Source organism: Cotesia glomerata, linkage group LG6, assembly GCF_020080835.1.
Source record: "Cotesia glomerata isolate CgM1 linkage group LG6, MPM_Cglom_v2.3, whole genome shotgun sequence".
NCBI lineage: Eukaryota > Metazoa > Arthropoda > Insecta > Hymenoptera > Braconidae > Cotesia > Cotesia glomerata.
The window spans coordinates 24,388,939-24,410,442 of NC_058163.1; the positions used below are offsets into that span (position 1 = coordinate 24,388,939).

At 30.1% G+C, this 21,504-nt stretch overlaps 4 protein-coding genes and 1 long non-coding RNA gene across 6 annotated transcripts in view; 4 read left to right on the top strand and 1 right to left on the bottom strand.

Moving 5' to 3' along the window:
• The window catches only part of LOC123266460 (LIM domain only protein 3-like), a 161,217-nt gene that overhangs the window by 131,618 nt on the left and 8,095 nt on the right, over positions 1-21,504 (bottom strand). The gene's annotated exons all lie outside the window — the stretch shown is intronic.
• On the top strand, positions 2,208-10,349 carry LOC123268081. Its single transcript, XM_044732964.1, has 3 exons — positions 2,208-2,219; positions 9,908-10,085; positions 10,160-10,349. Exons 1-3 carry the CDS (start codon positions 2,208-2,210, stop codon positions 10,345-10,347), a joined length of 378 nt encoding a protein of 125 aa, XP_044588899.1. The 3' UTR covers positions 10,348-10,349.
• Positions 10,546-15,866, top strand: LOC123266466. 2 transcript variants are annotated; one of them, XM_044730708.1, is made up of 4 exons: positions 10,546-10,684; positions 10,760-10,836; positions 15,462-15,608; positions 15,666-15,866. In XM_044730708.1, exons 1-4 carry the CDS (start codon positions 10,551-10,553, stop codon positions 15,770-15,772), a joined length of 465 nt encoding a protein of 154 aa, XP_044586643.1. In that variant the 5' UTR covers positions 10,546-10,550; the 3' UTR covers positions 15,773-15,866. The 2 variants fall into 2 exon arrangements, 1 of the variants encoding a protein (XP_044586643.1); XR_006509777.1 differs by lacking the exons at positions 10,546-10,684; positions 10,760-10,836 and adding an exon at positions 15,133-15,309 and having other exon boundaries at positions 15,385-15,608.
• On the top strand, positions 10,876-11,108 carry LOC123266467. Its single transcript, XR_006509778.1, has 2 exons — positions 10,876-11,009; positions 11,077-11,108. It is a non-coding gene; the product is annotated as an uncharacterized LOC123266467 (long non-coding RNA).
• Positions 19,867-20,939, top strand: LOC123266462. The gene is made up of 4 exons (XM_044730703.1): positions 19,867-20,047; positions 20,123-20,346; positions 20,404-20,506; positions 20,574-20,939. The coding sequence occupies exons 1-4, from the start codon at positions 19,941-19,943 to the stop codon at positions 20,845-20,847; spliced, it is 708 nt and encodes a 235-aa protein (XP_044586638.1). The 5' UTR covers positions 19,867-19,940; the 3' UTR covers positions 20,848-20,939.

Consider the following 21,504-nt stretch of genomic DNA (forward strand, 5'->3'; position numbering starts at 1 on the left):
ATGACTTTTGTTAAACTGCACTGTAATTTCTTAAATATTGACTTTTTTAAAGATATAAGCTCATCCCGATGTTACACTCATCAAGAGCTTTCATTTGAGTACCCACATGCATTTTTATATATTTTTCATTTATACATATATATAATATATATAAATATATGAAAAATTGATGTGGGTACTCAAATGAAAGGTCTTGATGAGTGTAACATCGGAATGAGCTTATGTCTTTAAAAATGTCAATAGTTAACGAGATACAAGGTAATTTCTTAATTATTGATATTTTTAAAGATATAAGCTCATCCCGATGTGACACTCATCAAGAGCTTTCATTTGAGTACCCACATGTATTTTTGATATATTTTTCATATATACATATATACAATATATATAAATATATGAAAAATTGATGTGGGTACTTAAATGAAAGGTCTCGATGAATGTAACATTGGGATGAGCTTATATCTTTGAAAATGTCAATATTTCACAAGATAAAAGGTCACTTCTTAATTATTGACATTTTTAAAGATGTAAGCTCACCCTGATGTTACATTCATCAAAAGCTTTCATTTGAGTACCCACATGCATTTTGATATATTTTTCATATATATGACATATATAAAGATATATAAATATATGAAATATATAAAAAATTGATGTGGGTACTCAAATAAAAGGTCTCGATGAGTGTAACATCGGGATGAGCTTATATCTTTAAAAATGTCAATAGTTCACGAGATACAAGGTTATTTCTTAATTATGTATCTAGAGATAGAGAATTTTCGAATGCAGCCTAAATACTTATCATCATAAATTGACTATTTGTCATATGAAATTTTGTCATATAAATAGACTGGCCGCAAAATTTTGCTTATTCTCTTAATAATATAGATAATAATACTTAAATTAATTAAAAGACACAACATTTATTTTTTAGTAACTTTTTTCAAGTCCGAGATAAAATATAGGAAAGTGTTAGATAAAAATAATTTTCAAGAGTTTAATTATCTTTAACTAAAATGAAAAATTCTTGAACCAAGTAAAATTTACTTAAGCATAAGAGTTGATATTTATTAAGCCATCATAACAAAAAATCAATTTGCTTCTCTATGGAAATAGTTCCAAGACAATGGAAGACAGAGAAAGAGAAGCAATACCTAACCGGTATTTTTCCAGCATGCTCCCGTTCCTACTCAAATTCCTCGCTCTAAATTTCCGTTATCTCCCTTTTCGACAGTAATGTGCTAGAGTATTATGTAGCGAGCAATGTACACCGCAGCACACGCGTCCCCTTACGATTCTCGGTGGAAACGCGGTGTGCCGTTTAGCCTCAGATAGCGGAAACGTATGAGCCAAAAGGAACAGGCGCATCGGGTGGAGTAACTAAACCACCAACCGTTACGTTACTATCCTTATCTTAAGGACACTCAATATTGCACCGTGCCTCGATCTTTCTTCTTCCCATTGTTTTCTATTAGTAATTTGAAAGCTCAATGCCGAACATACATTGAAATACATTTTTATCTAACACTTTTCTATTTTACTTGAGGATAACAAATCAAATTACTGAAAAATAAATCTTGTGTGTTTTTTAAAAAATTTTAAGTACATTATCATTTTCATTTATTTGAAAATTTTGAATGCTAAATTTCTGAAAATACTTCAGAAAATTTATCTCAAGTTCACTAATTCAATAAAATTAGTTACTTTAATGATAATGAAATTAATTGTTATATGAAATTTTTTAACAAATAAATTATTATTTTTTTTTTTATCAAATAGCATGACATAAAAAATCAGTAGTACAATTTTTTTTTAAATTAAAATTTATTTTTTAAAGAAAAATTAATTAACATAAACTTTATATTTTTAAAAAAAATTTCTTTTCATAAAAATATTTATATTTTTTCACTAAAGTATTTTATCTGAAAGATTTCAATTACTGAGTCATGAGTGGTCTGACTGGATGTTGATGTTGATGGTAATAGAAGCCATTTAAGAAAATGACAAAACATCTTTATCTTATCTGGTCTTTAGCTGTCACAATATTTATAGAATTTGGTCCCTTTCTTATTTGTCAGTGGGTGCTAGAGTTGTGAAAACAAAGACGTAACATTATTTTCCGTATCTCGGTTGTAAAATAACCGATGAACGAGACGATTTACCTCCGAAGAAAGACCGGGCGGGTAATAAATGAGATAAGCTGAAGAATGGAGCCGGAGGTACGTAATGTAATGTGGTAGAGGTGGTGATGCGAGTCACGGGAGCTGGAAAATGGACGCAAGTCCGCGATTCCTTATCCCTCGGGACATTATCAATGTGTTTTCTCCACGAGATCGTGAGGCTTTCCCTTACGTGGCACGCCGAGACTCAGATAAGCCCCAGTACAGCTGATCGGACGGAAACTTTCTCTGATGGAAATTACGATTGTTATCCTTTTTTATTTTTTATTAGCAGTCTGTCGGGGTATAACTGCGCCGAATTTTATTACATTTTAATATTATTATTGTAATGTTAATTTTAAGTTCAAGTAATTCCATTTTAGAGTCTCGTAATCGACAATTTATTGAATTTCTATCAGTAAAAGTTTGGTAGTAAAATAAACAATAAATTTAATAACTAAATTAAATTTTATTCTTGAATTCAAAAATTAGTCCAATGTCAAAATTAAATTATGAATAAAAATATTTTGATAAAATAAAATTAATTTTATTTTTATTAACCATACATTTTTTTAAAAAATATTTGAATGTATAATCTTGCAAAAATTTGAGAAGAAAGTAAGTACTTTTTGTATGTAATAAATTTTAATAATAATTATAATTTATTTTTTAGCAGTAGGTATTTTACAATTCTTTTTACGATAGTTTACATCAATCGGTATGTAAGTCAATAAGTTAAATTGATTATTTATACTTAAATAAGCAATCAAAAATATTCTATACTTTCATACGATTATAAAAAGGTTCAATAAATAGTCCTTTTTATGATATTTGAATAATTTTAAGAAAAATTTTTTTAAGTACCCATGAAAAATTTTTTTTAACATAACCTTATAAGTCTTGCAATATCTCTGTATGAAAATAAAAAAGTAATTTATGTTAATATTTGAATTTTTTCAAAAGTTTATTAGATAAAAAATTTTAGTTGCTGATAAAACTTAATTTTTTTACAACTTAACTCTCTGATAGGGAGAAAATTTAGCGATCATGCTACATCTGGCGGAGATTTTCGATACTAAATTTAGTTTTAAGTATATCAGAACATTTAAAGCCAGAAAATTTTTTCACATCAAGCTCCTCAGTTTCAAAATTTATATTATAAAATTTTTCAAAAATTAAGCAATTGAAAATTTATAAAAATTTGTAAAAAATTTTTTTTACTCATATAAAATTTAAATCCCGGAAAAAAATAGACCCGAAAAAATTTTAAAGTTATGATAAATTCATATTATTTCATTTAAATTATTACTAAATAAAAATTATAACAATAATGAAAATAATAATATTTTTTTTTGTAACAAAAAAAAAATATTATTAAAAAAATGTTTTTCAGAAAAATTGTGGGTGTGATATAATAATGATAATGATAATTATTATTATTATTATTTTTTTTATTTTATAACAATTTTAATGAAATACTATAATTTTTTCATACTTTTAAAATTTCTTCCGGATATATTTTTTCCGGTCTATTTTTTCCAATTATCATGAAATTTATTGAAGTTTTTTTCTTGCAAATGACTTACTTTTCTCTTGAATAATTTCCTCCATAAAAATTGTCAATAATTTTTTAAAAAAAGTCTAATAATAATGATAATAATAATTTATAATATTTATTTTTTCTAAAGACTGGTTTTACAATACTTTATATTCTTATTTTTATTGGCTGCCCAGTCTAATACAACAATTTTTTTCTTTTAATTTTTCGTAACATTGTTAGCCTGTGTTTCCCTCCACACAGAAAAAAAAATGTTCTTGAATCAAGTATATATTTTTGAAGAGCTCAATATTCTTGGTTTGAGTATAAAAATTCTTGATTTAAGAAAATTTTTCTTGATTTAAGAAAACTTTACTTAAATCAAGAATTTTTCGTCTTGATTCAAGAAAATCACCCTCTTCAAAATTATATTCTTGGTTCAAGAATTTTTCTTAATTCTAAATTATCCTCAATTCATATCTAAATTTGTCATTAAAGATAAATTTAACCAAAACATTTGACTGAATAATAATAATAATAAGACTAAACAAATTTGATTGACTAATTAATTAGCACACAATCCCTTTGAGCTGATAGAACCGACTAAACATAATAACTAATGAATCGAGTTTCGAACCGATAGAGTTTAACTGTTAACGATTACGTCAACTGGAGACGGAGAAATGGGAGCAAAGCCCGTGCCTAAATTATTTGACGATGTAAACAGGCAAGTATAGGTCGGGCGAGCTTGCAAACATTTAGACACGTACTTCGTCCATACATTAATACGTTTATACGCTTATCCATAGGTGGCTGCACCCCGGCAATAGAAAGAGGAGCAAGGGGGTGAGGAACGAGGGGGGTCACCGGTAAATGGGGGTTGACGGGGGGAAGCGGTGGGTAATTAATAGCAAACCCGTATAAATCAGAGACAGACTGGATGTTACGTTTGGATACGTAGCAACGAACCGGAATTATGCCCAAAGGGCTGGTTACCACCTTCATACTCCGAACCTGGTGGTAGTGGTGTCGAGTGTATGGAGAATTCGATGTCAGTGTGAGTAGACCAGCTCCAGCTCCCTTCTATTTCTCCAGTATAGTAGTATACACTGTGTCATGTACTGTGTATGTTCGAGCCCCCGACCGACAACTATTGCCTGCACTCGCTAATTTTTCAAACGCGCGGCTATAATGGTCCCGGCTAATTACTGATTTTTATCTACATGCCCTCGTACTATGCAGAGCACCAGCAGTAGCAGTAGCAGAGCCCGAACTGAGCAGAGAGCAGAGTTACATTTAGCAACAACTAACCTGACACACCAGAAATACTGAATACAGAACGGCACAGAGATGTGTATGGAGCTTTTGGCAATTATTAACAACCAGCCTCACCCCGCTGCTGCCCACCGACAGTCTTTATACCACTTTACAACACACAAAACCAGAGATTTGTAAACTAACAAATTATTCGACAATACCGTTTTATTCTCTACCTGTTCGGGTGGTTTTATTTATCTGATTGGACAACAGTCTGTGGGTTTCTCTTCTGCCCTCAAATTAACCTACGGCTCTTTTATCACAATATTAGTAATGTTGTTATTTTTATTTGATTTTTTATGGGAAATTTATGTTTTAAATTAGAGCGGAAATTGGAAAAAAAGTTTGGGAAATCCAAATGAGCATGCATTAAACGCTTATGTCATATATAAATTATTTATGTCATAACAAAAATTATTCGTTTTTAATTTGAATTTTCCCGCGAGTAGTATTATCCCCTCTGTAGGTCGAGCTAAAAAAAATTTTAACAGATGATAAAACAGTTAGTAATTATACCATCATGTATGTATAGTTTCTGCTTGTTTATAGTTATTTCAATTCTGTTTATGAAAAATAATATATATGGCTGGCGAAATCGCAGAAAAAGTCATCGAACTGACAATCGAAAAAAATTAACTGTATCGAAACGGAATTATTTTGACACGCAATTTTTACAAGAGTTTTGACAAACTTCCTCTGGAATAAAACAAAAAAAAAATTAAATCGTGAAAGTGATTTTTGACAAAGTTGTGGTGTTATCAAGCCCGGTGCTCCCCTGAATACCACGCTCTTATTCATTTAACTCATCAGAAAAACGAGTTTTTTCTGATAAATCTTATTTAATCGATAAGAAAATTTTTTTAACGTGTTCTGTAGTTGCTATTATTTATTTCAATATGTTTTTTATCCATAATTTTTGTGGTTTAAATTATGAAAATCACGTTTTAATCGAAATCACGATTTTTAGGCGAGAGTAGAGCATACCTGCGCGCTTCGCGCTTAAGGCATGCAATAGAAAATTTTTGAAATTTACACACTCAAAAATATATAAGAAGTTATACTCAGAAAAAAGTAAACTGTAAAATTCACTCGGATTCCGCACTGATAGAAGGATTTACTTATATTTAATAAGATTTAGTAACAGATACTAAATGATATAGTAACAAACCTTTCATTACCAAATATTTAGTAATAGGTACTAAATAATTTATTAAAGCCCATTTAGTTCCACCAAATAAATATTTAGTAGTATTCAACAAATGATTTATTGCTACTCAATAAATTGTTTATTGGTATCAAAGAAATTAATTTTTTCATATAACCTGCATTGAAAATGTGAATTTTAATGCCTGTTGAGCCAACCGAAACTAGACAATTTCAGACCAATGCGACTGCGCCGGGCAGGTATCAATTATTTCTTCCCGGCGGACAGAAAATGACGATTTTCTGCGTATGTAGTAAAACAGTTGACACAATAAATGAATTGCGAATGTGGAAAATAAAAACAAATATTGCAAATTGTTATTTAGACGAGTTGTTAAAAATTTTGAAAGCTGGAGTTCTTCAAGAGTTACCAATAACTGCAAAAACATTTTTAAATAAATGTAGTGTATCTTTTAAAATTGAAAAAATGCCAAATGCTGATGAAATTACAATGAGTGAATTTGTTTACTTCGATGTTGAAGATCATCTTACAGCGATTATTAATCTAAGTGTTCATAAACAAAGCTTAATATTTTTACAATTTAATATGGATGGAATAAATTTATTTAAATAGAAAAACTAAATGATTATTTTTTTAATTATCTCCAATAAAAAATAGTTATTTTATCATTTCATTGTTAGATTTATTATTATTAATCTATTAGTCTAATAATTTTATCTATTATATAATATAAATATAAATAAAACTTTTAAATCATTTCGTTTATTAAACATAACTTTTATTTTTTTTGACTGTTTTATTAACCCTTGATAACCTGAAAATTCTCAATTGACAGTTTCACGAAGGCTGCCATGTTTTGTTAGATCTCTAATAAAACTGGCCAGTTATTGGTTTAAGTCTAGTCAAACTGGCCAGTTACTGGCTAAAAACTCGATTACATTTCTTCTAGGGAAGTAATAAAACAAAAATCATTTTTTTCGACTTTTTCAAAGAGCTCATTTGACATTTTGTATTACTTAAATTAATTATTAATTCAATTTTTATTGAATAAAATAATCTTTTTGAACTACACGTTGCTAGTATTTATATAAAAAATTTCTATACTTATGTCGGGTCTCGCTAAATGAAGCTTTTTTATAGTTTTGCTTATATGTTCGTACAAATATTAAGCATATAAATTTTTCTAAAGAAAAATTTTTTGTTAAAAATTCAAATTTATATAAAAAATTTTTTTTAATAATATTTTTCATTTAATTTTATCCTATAAATTTTATTTAAAATTGTAAATTTTGTTTGGAAAAATTTTTATACAATCTATAGGAGAAAATTTTTTTTCTACAAGCTTAGTTAAAAAATGATTAAACTTTTTCTGATTGAAAGAAAATATATTAAAAGCTTAATTGATGAAGAGCGATTGCATTAGTTACACGTGAATTTATGCCACGATAATAAAATATTTAATTACCATATTTGCAGCTATTTTGTTTATTACATTGCACACGTTTTTGTATTTTTACGAGCTATCAATTACCAGGTAATTTTATTAAATTATGTTATGTAATACATTTTTTTTTATATATTAATTTTTACTAATATTAATTTCTTTAGTAACAATTTCTTTTTATTTTTATTTTTATTGAAGACCGTCATAATTTTTCGTTCGTCTGTAGGCCAGGTAAAAGGATTTAGGATCCATGTCCCTTACTTAGGTGTTTAGTTTAGAACCTCAATGCATTTAAGATTTTAAAATACATATAAGAGTAAATAGACAATTCAAGGTAAAGAAAGATAAACAATGACTCAAAATGAATAGCTAGTTAAATAAACTATAAAATAAAACTTGAACAACATTTTATCTTTAAACTATAACCAAAGATAAAATTTTAGTTAAAATACATATAAGAATAAATAAATAATTCGAAGTAAAGATAAATAAATAATGACTCAAAAGGAATAGTTAGTTAAATAAACTAAAGTGAAATAGAATTTAAATGTTAAGGAAATAAATAAAAAAAAATAGGAAACTACAAATTAATTATTAACAATAATCGACTCTTGAACAACATTTTCTCTTTAAACTATAACCGAAGTTAGTTAAAATATATATAAGAATAAATAGATCATTCGAAATAGGAAATTACAACTTAATTATTAACAACGATCGACTAATTATTCATTCTATTTTAAATCAATTGCTAATAAAAATTGATAATTAATTGTAATTTAATCGCTCCAATAATTTAGTTACGTATACAAATTTAAAAAATAGTAATATTTAAACATTTCGTAAAGTAAAGTATAAGTTAACATTAGAATCCTTGTGTGCATATGTGTGTGTGTATAGATGCGCCTATCCACTATCACAAACGTACAGTATACTTGTACATCAAAATACAAGTAGACCGCCACTATAGTAGTTTTCCGAAACATCCGAAGAGAGGGTAAGAGTCCCCGGAAAACGATAGCTAATTGGGCACTGGGTTCTCCCTCCAATTAACAACTGAGGGACCACAAAATCTCGGACCCGGAAAACTGCTGGGTGTTCGCTCTCGTTGTCCTGACGTCCTAGTGTTAACATCGTACATAGTTTAAATAAGTCTCAATAGACCACGTGTAAATCTTTTGTATAGAAGTAAATCATTTGTAAAGGTAAAGTAAAATCGTAAAGTGAAACCAACTAAATCAAATTAAATCAACAAGGTTCATCAATTTTTATCAGGTATATTTTAAATTATTAATATTTGTGAATTTAGTAATATTGTAAAATCGTTATATGAAAGAAAAGTTAACTTTAATCACTGTGTAATAATTGTAATAATTGTAAACTTAACTAATGATATTAATTTTGGACTTAAACAATATATGTATTAAAATTATTCAACTACATCAATTTATTCAAACAAACCTATCATTCTCAATAAATTAAACTCGGAAGTTCCCGGTCTATTAGTCTAACACGCTAGGACCAAATACTTAAACACATTAAATATTTTAAATGTAAAATTAATTAATTATCCTAAATTAAATATTTTTTACATAACAATTAATTAAAACGTCCATACGAACGCTCTTTTAAGTAATTATATTCACTAGAGTAAATAACTAGATTGTAAAAAATTGTTAAATTAATGTTAATGTGATTAAACAAAAAAATATTTAAAATTTGCACTAATAACTATTTTTTTTATTTCTATGAGAAATTATTTTTCTAAATATTGTTCATGATAATTTACTTTGCTTTACAAATAAAATAAAAATGAGTCGTGGTAATTTATCAACTTTATGTTAAATGTGAAATCATAGAATATCATCCGTCACGATTCAAACGTTAAAAAAAGAACATAATGCTAGATGTTTTACTGCTTTAAAACTTACAAATTCGGTGACTAAGACTTCGATAAAAATTTCCACGTATGCAACGTATATTGATGCGTATTTAATCCATTAAGTGGCTTGAATCATTCAGCGTTTTTTAAGTTTTCAAAGCGATACTTTGTAGTTCTTTAAAACTTACATCAAAATGCATTTATTGTATTCGTCAGCTATCGTGATATGGACACTATTTACACTTTAATCTATAGTAATATTACGTTCTTAAGCAAGTAAAGTAAGAAATGTCTCAGATGACATGTAATTGTCGTCCGAAGCGAAGCTAAGGTCGACAAACATGTGATCTGAGGCTTTCTTATTTACTGACCAAGGTCAATATACTAATTTTCTGTTCGACAGAGCCAGATAGCGGTAACTTCGTGTAGCCCATCACCAGTCAAAAAGATTGACAAGATTGATAAGATTGATGATGGCTCTACGACAGAAAATATATTATTAGTCCAATTAAAATTGATTGAAATTAAAGAACCTTTGGCAAAATCGAGTAATTACGATTGGCGTGAAAGTGGAAATGACCGTAAGCTCTACGAAATAAATTTTTAAGCATTAAAATAATCGATTGTTCAAATATTTATTGAAAATGAATTTCAGCGAATCTTGCTAAGTTCAACAGTATGTTCTTAATAACCATCAATGAAGAAAATTTGAACAGAGACAAGAATTGTACCGGCAAATGCGATTCACTCGATGATAGTGGAAGAGCAAGTGCTCGTTCTTTAAACGACTCGAACCAATGTGCTGGTGATCTTATAAACTGCTGGTTTCATAGTGTAAGTTAAAATTAATCAGAATTTAGTATTTTTAGCAATCGCTGTAAATTAGAAATCAGAAATGTATTTATTTACATAATACGACCACTTAGATGACGGAAAAACGAAAAAAACCTCAGGCGGAATTCAATGATTTTGCCGAGCTTGTAGTCTGGGGCAAACGTAGTGTCATTATTCCCCGGTCCTCACACTTAAACTCATATCATATGTACATGAATATACTAGCACACATTGGTAACATGTGCAATTGCAGATGCCATCGTACTTATAATCCAGATTCCATTGATGAAGGCGATAAATTACTTGACTCCATATGTTTTGATCCTGTTTCTGTTGTCGAGGGATTGTAAAACTTTTTATTTGCTAAATTGACCAGAATTTTAAGTATTCTATCAGATAATTTGACGTTAATTTATTTTAGTGTCGCCACTGGCGCTAAATTTACGAGACATGATAACGTCATATACCTCCAACTTAGGCAAGCGCGATTATCAAATGGTCATTTAACTGAAAGTACTAGACTTAGACCATCGTTGATTATAAATTAATTATTTTCTTGATGAATCAGGTGTGACATTGGGAGACTCGGTGCAAGGACGATATCTGAACGATCATTCAAATTTCGATCAAAAACGCGGGAAGATTACTCAACGGAGTCAATGCAGTGGAAGGTGATCTTGTTAACTCAAATTTCAGGTTCAAAATTCAAAAGTTTACTGATTTATTGTTTTATTTCAGTACCACATATTCAGTGTTTGGTAACTACCAAGTAAAACCATCCATTGGTGTTTCTATTCAAGATAATAACGTATTTAGTAAACCATGTAAAAGTCACATATTATTCCAAGGATCTACTCAGCATTACGACAAGCTGCCATCTATCGTTCCATACTTTGATTTGCGAGAAATCGTAACCGAGTCGCTTGAAGCTATTCGCGGAATCGGTTGGCATCATCGTGGTTCCCCAGGATATGGAGGATTTCTCGCTCTCAAGATTTTCAAAAAAATGTAAAAACTTTATTGTATCATTTCTTCAATGACCGATAAAAATATTTTGTTTTTCTAAACAAAGTTTAATAAATAAATTTCGTCCACTAAAAATAATCAGCCTCATATATTTATTCAAATTTTAAGCACTCAACAATTGAAGTCAGATCTTTTTTATGAGTTCAATTTTGGAATCGAATATGATGAAAGCGTAGTTGTTGAAAGCAAAGCAACTGAAGATTAAAAATTTCCAGCATAATTACGCAGCGATTCAATGTGATGATTACCGTCGGTGTTATTTAGTGTCAGCTGTAATTCGATGGAAACAAAAAAGTTAGAAGTACAACAAGTATCTCAACTCTGGGCGGCAGCTCGGCTCAGAATTAGTTTGTGCGCTGTAAAAGGGGGGGGGGGGATATGTATCTGCAGAGTGTGTACTTGGAAGCGAGCTTCCGAAGGGATATTTATGTGGAGCAAAAGCTGCCGGCGACGTATAGCGTGAGAAAAAGGAACTAAGAATTGTGGAGATGCGAGCCGTCGAAAAGTTTAAACTCCTCCGGTTTCTCAACCTCTAAAGTCCCCTCTCTCTCTCAGCTCTTCCTTCTCGATCTTGTGCTCTTCAGAACTCGATGCCCCGAGTCTTCCTCTCGAGCTTGGCTTACACGGGCTAGGTGTTAAATTAAACAAGCTTAAAATTTGCAATCGGCCCTTCGCCTCTTACTCAGCACTTACTTTCCCAAAGTTTAGGCTTTTTCCTCGAATATTCACTCCCGATTATCTCGTCTGCCGAAAACCAAACAAATTTCAAATAAACTAAATTATTAATTCTCTGTTAAATCTTATTTACTCTTCTCTTCCTCTCCTCTCTCCAGCAATAAAAAATCATTAATCACTAAATGACAAAAATGGATTGGGTTCTATTTAATAAGATTTAGTAACAGATACTAAATGATATAGTAACAAACCTTTCATTACCAAATATTTAGTAATAGGTACTAAATAATTTATTAAAGCCCATTTAGTTCCACCAAATAAATATTTAGTAGTATTCAACAAATGATTTATTGCTACTCAATAAATTGTTTATTGGTATCAAAGAAATTAATTTTTTCATATAACCTGCATTGAAAATGTGAGTTTTAATGCCTGTTGAGCCAACCGAAACTAGACAATTTCAGACCAATGCGACTGTGCCGGGCAGGTATCAATTATTTCTTCCCAGCGGACAGAAAATGACGATTTTCTGCGTATGTAGTAAAACAGTTGACACAATAAATGAATTGCGAATGTGGAAAATAAAAACAAATATTGCAAATTGTTATTTAGACGAGTTGTTAAAAATTTTGAAAGCTGGAATTCTTCAAGAGTTACCAATAACTGCAAAAACATTTTTAAATAAATGTAGTGTATCTTTTAAAATTGAAAAAATGCCAAATGCTGATGAAATTACAATGACTGAATTTGTTTACTTCGATGTTGAAGATCATCTTACAGCTATTATTAATCCAAGTGTTCATAAACAAAGCTTAATATTCTTACAATTTAATATGGATGGGATAAATTTATTTAAATAGAAAAACTAAATGATTATTTTTTTAATTATCTCCAATAAAAAATAGTTATTTTATTATTTCATTGTTAGATTTATTATTATTAATCTATTAGTCTAATAATTTTGTCTATTATATAATATAAATATAAATAAAACTTTTAAATCATTTCGTTTATTAAACATCACTTTTATTTTTTTTGACTGTTTTATTAACCCTTGATAACCTGAAAATTCTCAATTGACAGTTTCACGAAGGCTGCCATGTTTTGTTAGATCTCTAATAAAACTGGCCAGTTAATGGTTTAAGTCTAGTCAAACTGGCCAGTTACTGGCTAAAAACTCGATTACATTTCTTCTAGGGAAGTAATAAAACAAAAATCATTTTTTTCGACTTTTTCGCAGAGCTCATTTGACATTTTGTATTACTTAAATTAATTATTAATTCAATTTTTATTGAAAAAAATAATCTTTTTGAACTACACGTTGCTAGTATTTATATAAAAAATTTCTATACTTATGTCGGGTCTCGCTAAATGAAGCTTTTTTATAGTTTTGCTTATATGTTCGTACAAATATTAAGCATATAAATTTTTCTAAAGAAAAATGTTTTGTTAAAAATTCAATTTTATATAAAAAATTTTTTTTAATAATATTTTTCATTTAATTTTATCCTATAAATTTCATTTAAAATTGTAAATTTTGTTTGGAAAAATTTTTATACAATCTATAGGAGAAAATTTTTTTTCTACAAGCTTCGTTAAAAAATGATTAAAATTTTTCTGATTGAAAGAAAATATATTAAAAGCTTAATTGATGAAGAGCGTTTGCATTAGTTACACGTGAATTTATGCCACGATAATAAAATATTTAATTACCATATTTGCAGCTATTTTGTTTATTACATTGCACACGTTTTTGTATTTTTACGAGCTATCAATTACCAGGTAATTTTATTAAATTAATTAAAACGTCCATACGAACGCTTTTTTAAGTAATTATATTCATTAGAGTAAATAACTAGATTGTAAAAAATTGTTAAATAAATATTAATGTGATTAAACAAAAAAATATTTAAAATTTGCACTAATAACTATTTTTTTTTATTTCTATGAGAAATTTTTTTTCTAAATATTTTTCATGATAATTTACTTTGCTTTACAGATAAAATTAAAATGAGTCGAGGTAATTTATTAACTTTATGTTGAATGTGAATTCATTGAATATTATCCGTCACGATTCAAACGTTAAAAAAAGCACTTAATGCTAGCTGTTTTACTGCTTTAAAACTTACAAATTCGGTGACTAAGTCTTCGATAAAAATTTCCACGTATGCAACGAATATCGATGCGTATTTAATCCATTCAGTGGCTCGGATCAATCAGTGATTTTAAGTTTTCGAAGCGATAATTTTTAGTTCTTTAAAACTTACAACAAAATGCATTTATTGTATTCGTCAGCTATCGTGATATGGACGCTATTTACACTCCAATCTATAGTAATATTACGTTCCTAAGCAAGTAAAGTAAAAAATGTCTGATGACATGTAATTGTCGTCCAAAGCGAAGCTGATTGAGGTCGACAAACATGTGATCTGAGGCTTTCTTATTTACTGGCCAAGGTCAGTATACTAATTTTTTGTTCGACAGAGGCAGATAGCAGTAACTTCGTGTAGCGGATCACCGGTCAAAAAGATTAATAAGATTGATAAGATTGATAAGATTGATGATGGCTCTACGACAGAGAATATATTATTAGTCCAATTAAAATTGATTGAAATTAAAGAACCTTTGGCAAAATCGTATAATTACGATTGGCGTGAAAGTGGAAATGACCGTAAGCTCTACGAAATAAATTTTTAAGCATTAAAATAATCGATTGTTGAAATATTTATTGAAAATAAATTTCAGCGAATCTTGCTAAGTTCAACAGTATGTTCTTAATAACCATCAATGAAGAAAATTTGAACAGAGACAAGAATTGTACCGGCAAATGCGATTCGCTCGATGATAATGGAAGAGCAAGTGCTCGTTCTTTAAACGACTCGAACCAATGTGCTGGTGATCTTTTAAACTGCTGGTTTCATAGTGTAAGTTAAAATTAATCAGAATTTAGTATTTTTAGCAATCGCTGTAAATTAAAAATCAGAAATGTATTTATTTACATAATACGACCACTTAGAAAACGGAAAAACGAATAAAAGTTCAGACGGACGTCTATGATTCAGTCAGGATTCCAGCCTGCAGCATACCTGGTTGCATTATTATCTGGTACACAAACTCAAACTCACATGGAGAGTACAAAAATCTACTAGCACACACTGGTAACATGTGCAAGTGCAGATGCCATCGTACTTATAATCCAGAATCCATTGATGAAGGCGATAAATTATTTGACTCCATATGTTTTGATCCTGTTTCTGTTGACGAGGGATTGTAAGACTTTTAATTTGCTAAATTGAACAGAATTTTGAGTATTCTATCAGATAATTTGACGTTAATTTATTTTAGTGTCGCCACTGGCGCTAAATTTACGAGACATGATAACGTCATATACCTCCAACTTAGGCAAGCGCGATGATTAAATGGTCGGTTAACTGAAACTACTAAAAAGTGGACAAATTTGAAACGCTGTAGTTCTGCCAACACAAAGCCAGTTTTCAATTTCAAACGAAACGATTATTTGAAAATCAAATTGGAAGATATTATATTGCCAGAAAATGCAGTTGTTACAGGTAATTATGACTTAGAACATCGTTGATTATAAATTAATTATTTTCTTTATGAATCAGGTGTAACATTGGGAGACTCGGTGCAAGGACGATATCTGAACGATAATTCAAATTTCGATAAAAAACGCGGGAAGATTACTCAACGGTGTCAATGTAGTGAAAGGTGATCTTGTTAACTCGAATTTCAGGTTCAAAATTCAAAAGTTTACTGATTTATTGTTTTATTTCAGTACCACATATTCAGTGTTTGGTAACTACCAAGTAAAACCATCCACTGGTGTTTCTATTCAAGATAATAACGTATTTAGTAAACCATGTAAAAGTCACATATCATTTCAAGGATCTTCTCAGGGTAACGACAAGCTGCCATCTATCGTTCCATACGTTGATTTGCGAGAAATTGTCACTGAATCGCTTGAAGCTATTCGCGGAATCGGTTGGCATCATCGTGATTCCCCAGGATATGGAGGATTTCTTGCTCTCAAGATTTTCAAGAAAGTGTAAAAATTTTATTGTATCATTTCTTCAATGATTGATAAAAATATTTTGTTTTTCCAAACAAAGTTTAATAAATAAATTTCGTCCACTAAAAATAATCAGCCCCATATATTTATTCAAATTTTAAGCACTCAACAATTGAAGTCAGATTTTTTTTATAAGTTTAATTTTGGAATCGAATATGATGAAAGCGTAGTTGTTGAAAGCAAAGCAACTGAAGATTAAAAATTTCCAGCATAATTACGCAGCGATGCAATGTGATGATTACCGTCGGTGTTATTTAGTGTCAGCTGTAATTCGATGGAAACAAAAAAGTTAGAAGTACAACAAGTATCTCAACTCTGGGTGGCAGCTCGGCTCAGAATTAGTTTGTGCGCTGTAAAAGGGGGGGGGGATATGTATCTGCAGAGTGTGTACTTGGAGGCGAGCTTCCGATGGGATATTTATGTGGAGCAAAAGCTGCCGGCGACGTAAAGCGTGAGAAAAAGGAACTAAGAATTGTGGAGATGCGAGCCGTCGAAAAGTTTAAACTCCTCCGGTTTTTCAACCTCTAAAGTCCCCTCTCTCTCTCCCCGCTCGTCCTTCTCGATCTTGTGCTCTTCAGAACTCGATGCCCCGAGTCTTCCTCTCGAGCTTGGCTTACACGGGGTAGGTGTTAAATTAAACAAGCCTAAAATTTGCAATCGGCCCTTCGCCTCTTACTCGGCACTTACTTTCCCAAAGTTTGGGCTTTTTCCTCGAATATTCACTCCTGATTATCTCGTCTGCCGAAAACCAAACAAATTTCAAATAAACTAAATTATTAATTCTCTGTTAAATCTTATTTACTCTTCTCTTCCTCTCCTCTCTCCAGCAATAAAAAATCATTAATCACTAAATGACAAAAATGGATTGGGTTCTATTTAATAAGATTTAGTAACAGATACTAAATGATATAGTAACAAACCTTTCATTACCAAATATTTAGTAATAGGTACTAAATAATTTATTAAAGCCCATTTAGTTCCACCAAATAAATATTTAGTAGTATTCAACAAATGATTTATTGCTACTCAATAAATTGTTTATTGGTATCAAAGAAATTAATTTTTTCATATAACCTGCATTGAAAATGTGAGTTTTAATGCCTGTTGAGCCAACCGAAACTAGACAATTTCAGACCAATGCGACTGCGCCGGGCAGGTATCAATTATTTCTTCCCAGCGGACAGAAAATGACGATTTTCTGCGTATGTAGTAAAACAGTTGACACAATAAATGAATTGCGAATGTGGAAAATAAAAACAAATATTGCAAATTGTTATTTAGACGAGTTGTTAAAAATTTTGAAAGCTGGAGTTCTTCAAGAGTTACCAATAACTGCAAAAACATTTTTAAATAAATGTAGTGTATCTTTTAAAATTGAAAAAATGCCAAATGCTGATGAAATTACAATGACTGAATTTGTTTACTTCGATGTTGAAGATCATCTTACAGCTATTATTAATCCAAGTGTTCATAAACAAAGCTTAATATTCTTACAATTTAATATGGATGGGATAAATTTATTTAAATAGAAAAACTAAATGATTATTTTTTTAATTATCTCCAATAAAAATAGTTATTTTATTATTTCATTGTTAGATTTATTATTATTAATCTATTAGTCTAATAATTTTGTCTATTATATAATATAAATATAAATAAAACTTTTAAATCACTTCGTTTATTAAACATCACTTTTATTTTTTTTGACTGTTTTATTAACCCTTGATAACCTGAAAATTCTCAATTGACAGTTTCACGAAGGCTGCCATGTTTTGTTAGATCTCTAATAAAACTGGCCAGTTACTGGTTTAAGTCTAGTCAAACTGGCCAGTTACTGGCTAAAAACTCGATTACATTTCTTCTAGGGAAGTAATAAAACAAAAATCATTTTTTTCGACTTTTTCAAAGAGCTCATTTGACATTTTGTATTACTTAAATTAATTATTAATTCAATTTTTATTGAATAAAATAATTTTTTTGAACTACACGTTGCTAGTATTTATATAAAAAATTTCTATACTTATGTCGGGTCTCGCTAAATGAAGCTTTTTTGTAGTTTTGCTTATATGTTCTTATAAATATTAAGCATATAAATTTTTCTAAAGAAAAATGTTCTGTTAAAAATTCAATTTTATATAAAAAATTTTTTTTAATAATATTTTTCATTTAATTTTATCCTTTAAATTTTATTTAAAATTGTAAATTTTGTTTGGAAAAATTTTTATACAATCTATAGGAGAAAATTTTTTTCCTACAAGCTTAGTTAAAAAATGATTAAACTTTTTCTGATTGAAAGAAAATATATTAAAAGCTTAATTGATGAAGAGCGTTTGCATTAGTTACACGTGAATTTATGCCACGATAATAAAATATTTAATTACCATATTTGCAGCTATTTCGTTTATTACATTGCACACGTTTTTGTATTTTTACGAGCTATCAATTACCAGGTAATTTTATTAAATTAATTAAAACGTCCATACGAACGCTCTTTTAAGTAATTATATTCACTAGAGTAAATAACTAGATTGTAAAAAATTGTTAAATTGATATTAATGTGATTAAACAAAAAAATATTTAAAATTTGCACTAATAACTATTTTTTTTTATTTCTATGAGAAATTTTTTTCTAAATATTGTTCATGATAATTAACTTTGCTTTACAAATAAAATAAAAATGAGTCGTGGTAATTTATCAACTTTATGTTAAATGTGAAATCATAGAATATCATCCGTCATGATTCAAACGTTAAAAAAAGAACATAATGCTAGATGTTTTACTGCTTTAAAACTTACAAATTCGGTGACTAAGACTTTGATAAAAATTTCCACGTATGCAACGTATATTGATGCGTATATAATCCATTCAGTGGCTCGCATTATTCAGTGTTTTTTAAGTTTTTAAAGCGATACTTTGTAGTTCTTTAAAACTTACATCAAAATGCATTTATTGTATTCGTCAGCTATCGTGATATGGACGCTATTTACACTTCAATCTATAGTAATATTACGTTCTTAAGCAAGTAAAGTAAGAAATGTCTCAGATGACATGTAATTGTCGTCCGAAGCGAAGCTGAGGTCGACAAACATGTGATCTGAGGCTTTCTTATTTACTGACCAAGGTCAGTATACTAATTTTCTGTTCGACAGAGCCAGATAGCGGTAACCTCGTGTGGCCCATCACCGGTCAAAAAGATTGATAAGATTGATGATGACCCTTCGACAGAAAATATAATATTAACCCAATTAAAATTAAAAATGATTGAAATTAAAGAGCCTGTGGCAAAATTGAGTAATTACGATTGGCGTGAAAGTGGAAATGACCGTAAGCTCTACGAAATAAATTTTTAAGCATTAAAATAATCGATTGTTGAAATATTTATTGAAAATAAATTTCAGCGAATCTTGCTAAGTTCAACAGTATGTCCTTAATAACCATCAATGAAGAAATTTTGAACATAGGGAAGTATTGTACCGGCAAATGCGATTCACTCGATGATAGTGGAAGATTTCTTGCTCGTTTTTTGATGGACTCAAATCAATGCCCTGGTTATCTTGTAAACTGCTGGTTTCATAGTGTAAGTTAAAATTAATCAGAATTTAGTATTTTTAGCAATCGCTGTAAATTAGAAATCAGAAATGTATTTATTTACATAATATGACTACTTAGGAAACGGAAAAACGAATAAAAGCTCAGAAGGACGTCGATAATACAGAACCGGGTCCACCCTGTGGCATCTATGGTTGTTACTATTTGATCAGACACCCAAAACATGAGGAGTACAAAAATACACTAGCACACACTGGTAACATGTGCAAGTGCAGATGCCATCGTACTTATAATCTAGATTCCATTGATGAAGGCGATAAATTACTTGACTCCATATGTTTTGATCCTGTTTCTGTTGACGAGGGATTGTAAGACTTTTAATTTGCTAAATTGAACAGAATTTTGAGTATTCTATCAGATAACTTGACGTTAATTTATTTTAGTGTCGCCACTGGCGCTAAATTTACGAGACATGATAACGTCATATACCTCCAACTTAGGCAAGCGCGATTATCAAATGGTCATTTAACTGAAACTACTAAAAAGTGGACAGATTTAAAACGCTGCAGTTCTGCTAACACAAAGCCAGTTTTCGATCACAACCGAAACCATTATTTGAAAATCAAATTGGAAGATATTATATTGCCAGAAAATGCAGTTGTTACAGGTAATTATGACTTAGAACATCGTTGATTATAAATTAATTATTTTCTTGATTAATCAGGTGTGACATTGGGAGAATCGGTGCAAGGACGATATCTGAACGATAATTCAAATTTCGATAAAAAACGCGAGAAGATTACTCAACGGAGTCAATGTAGTGGAAGGTGATCTTGTTAACTCGAATTTCAGGTTCAAAATTCAAAAGTTTACTGATTTATTGTTTTATTTCAGTACCACATATTCAGTGTTTGGTAACGACCAAGTAAAACCATCCACTGGTGTTTCTATTCAAGATAATAACGTATTTAGTAAACCATGTAAAAGTCACATATCATTCAAAGGATCTTCTCAGGGTAACGACAAGCTGCCATTTATCGTTCCATACGTTGATTTGCGAGAAATCGTAACCGAGTCGCTTGAAGCTATTCGCGGAATCGGTTGGCATCATCGTGGTTCCCCAGGATATGGAGGATTTCTCGCTCTCAAGATTTTCAAAAAAATGTAAAAACTTTATTGTATCATTTCTTCAATGATCGATAAAAATATTTTGTTTTTCCAAACAAAGTTTAATAAATAAATTTCGTCCACTAAAAATAATCAGCCCCATATATTTATTCAAATTTTAAGTACTCAACAATTGAAGTCAGATTTTTTTTATAAGTTTAATTTTGGAATCGAATATGATGAAAGCGTAATTGTTGAAAGCAAAGCAACTGAAGATTAAAAATTTCCAGCATAATTACGCAGCGATGCAATGTGATGATTACCGTCGGTGTTCTTTAATGTCAGCTGTAATTCGATGGAAACAAAAAAGTTAGAAGTACAACAAGTATCTCAACTCTGGGCGGCAGCTCAGCTCAGAATTAGTTCGTGCGCTGTGAAAGGGGGGTGGGGATATGTATCTGCAGAGTGTGTACTTGGAGGCGAGCTTCCGAAGGGATATTTATGTGGAGCAAAAGCTGCCGGCGACGTAAAGCGTGAGAAAAAGGAACTAAGAATTGTGGAGATGCGAGCCGTCGAAAAGTTTAAACTCCTCCGGTTTCTCAACCTCTAAAGTCCCCTCTCTCTCTCCCCGCTCTTCCTTCTCGATCTTGTGCTCTTCAGAACTCGATGCCCCGAGTCTTCCTCTCGAGCTTGGCTTACACGGGGTAGGTGTTAAATT